Genomic DNA, 3,201 nt, shown 5'->3' with positions numbered 1-3,201 from the left:
GCCCCGTCTATTTTAATAGTGAAAATACCAAATATGCCTTAATATGTGTTAATACACACAATGGAAACCATCTACTGCAGAAACATCCGCAGTCTTATCTCCGCTTTTGGAGGTTCAGCCAATCAGCATCAAGGAAAAGAAAGGGTGCTTCTGTATTGGCTGTCTGGCAAAGGTACACAGTAAAAAAGTCAGTGTTGAATTAACACCCAAAAGTGTCTATATGTGTCCAAGTCAGCTGGTGTTAAATTCAACAATACAGTGTGTCACATTAACTTTTACAACGGTGCTGGTGTTAAAATATATTAAAAGTAACACCAGTGTAGTGTTGATCACAAAACATAATGTGGTGTTAAAAAAGTAGATAATTGACCCACAAGGTGTCAATATCAATCAAATCCAGTGGAAAATATCCAAAACAATACACAGAAATGTTTAACTTTTCTTAAACCCATTTCAGTATTATAGACCAATGTTAATTTAACAAAAAAATGGGTGTCAATGTTTTAACACTTTCAAAAGTGTTACTTTAACACCTGCTAACTTGGACACATATAGACACTTTTGGGTGTTAATTCAACACTGGCATTTTTACTGTGTAGATTTCCTGTTTTTATTTTCAAATATTTTAAATAGATTAAATGAAAAAATCTGTGACTATGTAGATTTTCTGCAAATAATTTGGATTGTGGGTCCACCTTATACATAATGCAAAATAAAACATTTACTGAAATTATGGCTGTAGAAGAAAATACCTTCATCTGTTTTAGAAGTTTTACAAGTGATTTTTGATTTACCAAAATATAAACAGCCTGGAAGTTCCTGATAGGTGGAGACTGTTTACAGCTGCTGAATCCTCCGTTATGATGTCATAAGTGTGTCCAGTGATGTCACAAAGCCATCAGTTACCTGTGATTAGAGTTTTGAGTGAACAATCTTCACTAGAGTGAACAGAGCACGGTCTAAAAGGACTTTGTTTGGTTTGTCTGACTGGAAGATTCAGGAGAAAACAATTTCAGTATCAAGAGATCTAGTTGATAAAAATATTTTAGACGCTACCAGAGACATGACAGATCTGAAAAGAGATTTTGAAGAGAAGAAAGAAATGTTTGACATGGAGCTAAATCCAAAGATTCAGGAGAAAATGGCGGCTCTTCAAGAGGAACATTCAGATCAGAAAGCCTTGGAAACGAGGAAAAATCTGGATCGAGAGAAAAAGGAAATGGAAGAAGGCAAGACAAAAGAATGCCAGAAAGTTCAAGAACAATTTGAATTTGTTGCAGCAATGGAAGATCTGGAAAATGAGAGGAAAAGACTTAAGAAGAAGTACGACTTTCTTAAGAAGATAAAGGAAAAACAAAATGAGAAAGAGCAAAATATCAACAAAATGGAGCGCGACATGGAAGAACTGGTACCAAATTTAGATAACGACACAGAAATTATTCTTTTGCAAGTGAAAGCACTTACAAAGGAGTGGGAGCGCTTAAAGAAGAGGGACATAAAACTGTTGACCAAAGAAATCAAACTGACAAAGTCTAAGATGGGAGGGGAGATGGAGAAACAAGAAATACAAGAAGAGATAGCAACTTTATATAACGTATCCCAAAACCTGCATAAAATTACAGTGAAGCTGGACGAGCGGCAAGAGATAATACAAAAAATGCAGAAAAAGATCAAGGAGGAAAAAGAGAAGCTGGCGAGAGAAAAAGAAAGTTTCCAACTGGAGTGTAGATTGTCAGTCGATGAGTGGAGAAATCTGCGGGAGAAGGAGAAGCACGCGAGGAAGAAGATAGAAAAACTCACAACGTGCAAAAATGTCCTAACGACGGAGCAAAAACTTCTGCAGAAAGAGAAAAGGGGTGAATGCAGTAAAACCCAAAATCTAGATGCTATTTTTAAGCAACAGGATCTCTGGGAAATGGAACAAGCGACTCAACTGGAGAAAGACAAAAAAGAATCGAAGGCACAGATTAGAGAGCTAGAGCAAGAGCGCAGGTTTGTAGATTTTGAAAGAAAATATCAAGAGGAGTGGAAAGAAAGCTCTACAGTCCTCCAGGGAATCATGGAAGCACTGCAGAACTTGATGGTTGATCTGGAGAAGAGGAAAGAAGCCGAACGGGAGAGAAAAATCCCAAAGCCTGCAGAAAAAAGCTCATTCCAGATGAAAAAGAAAAGCAAAAAAGACGGCTTCTGTTCTTCCTCTGGAAAGCCGAAGTGTGAAACAGAAGGTTCGTTTGAAAGAAAAACAGGAGAGACAAGAACAAATCAGGAAAAAGAGACGACGATGAAGGGCATTTGGGTACAGATGTGCAATTTGTTCCTAAAGAGAAAAAGGCCATGAAAAGCAGCCAGAGGACAGGAGCAGGAAGTCCTCACTGAGAGCATCTGTGAAGAACCCGTCAGAGGCTGACTCAGGGAAAACCTGCAACCAGAAAGGCCACAAAAAGGAGAACAGGTCTCTGAGCCTCAGACAGATGAGATGAATGAGATCTGTTTGAATTAAACATAAGATGAATAATGAGAAGATAATTCAGATCTAAATTATACATAACACACTTCAGGCCAGATTCCTTTGATTTGACAAAACTGATCACAAGGAATTGGTCATTAAGTTGCATTTAAAGGGAACTCAATCTTCTTCCATTTGCTTTTAAAACATCAGAATAATTAAAACACACACCTATCTGTTTTTACGCTATAAGTTAATGTTTTTTATGTCAATCCTAAAACCTCCTGATTGTTGAGTCACAATCAACAGGTTGCAGAAGTAGCCATTACCTACTAACCATACCTGGCAACCCAAGGTGAGCTCCAGCACGTTTGGTCAGCTTGTACGTGCTGTGCAATGGCTGCTGGAAAAGACAAGTGTTTTGTTGTCGACTTACCATCCAGAAACTGGTTGCTGTTTTCTTGTTGGTTGGACAGGAGGCTCCACTTCTGCTTTTCAAAGATGTACAGTTGTACAATTGCACATTAGTACTGACCAGACTGAAGTGCCAAGTTAGCATAACAGGTCGCATTTAAAACTTTTTCCCTATGCGGACCTACCAATATACCAACCTTAACTGTCTAACTAATACTTGTTGTCTTTGGGTTTTCACCATGTACGATGGTTTGTCCCTAAAAAAACTTTAGACCAGGATTCATCATATTTTTCAGATTCTCTGTCTGTCTGTCTGTCTGTCTCTATCTCTCTCTCTCTCT

General features: G+C 38.1%; 1 protein-coding gene across 1 annotated transcript; it reads left to right on the top strand.

Moving 5' to 3' along the window:
- The first annotated feature begins 959 nt into the window (after positions 1-959).
- On the top strand, positions 960-2,515 carry LOC108165874 (golgin subfamily A member 6-like protein 2). Its single transcript, XM_017302793.1, has one exon. It carries the CDS (start codon positions 1,064-1,066, stop codon positions 2,336-2,338), a length of 1,275 nt encoding a protein of 424 aa, XP_017158282.1. The 5' UTR covers positions 960-1,063; the 3' UTR covers positions 2,339-2,515.
- The last annotated feature ends 686 nt before the right edge of the window (positions 2,516-3,201 follow it).

The sequence above is a fragment of the Poecilia reticulata genome, linkage group LG23 (genome assembly GCF_000633615.1).
Source record: "Poecilia reticulata strain Guanapo linkage group LG23, Guppy_female_1.0+MT, whole genome shotgun sequence".
Classification (NCBI taxonomy): domain Eukaryota; kingdom Metazoa; phylum Chordata; class Actinopteri; order Cyprinodontiformes; family Poeciliidae; genus Poecilia; species Poecilia reticulata.
This window is presented reverse-complemented; position numbering and strand designations above follow the sequence as displayed.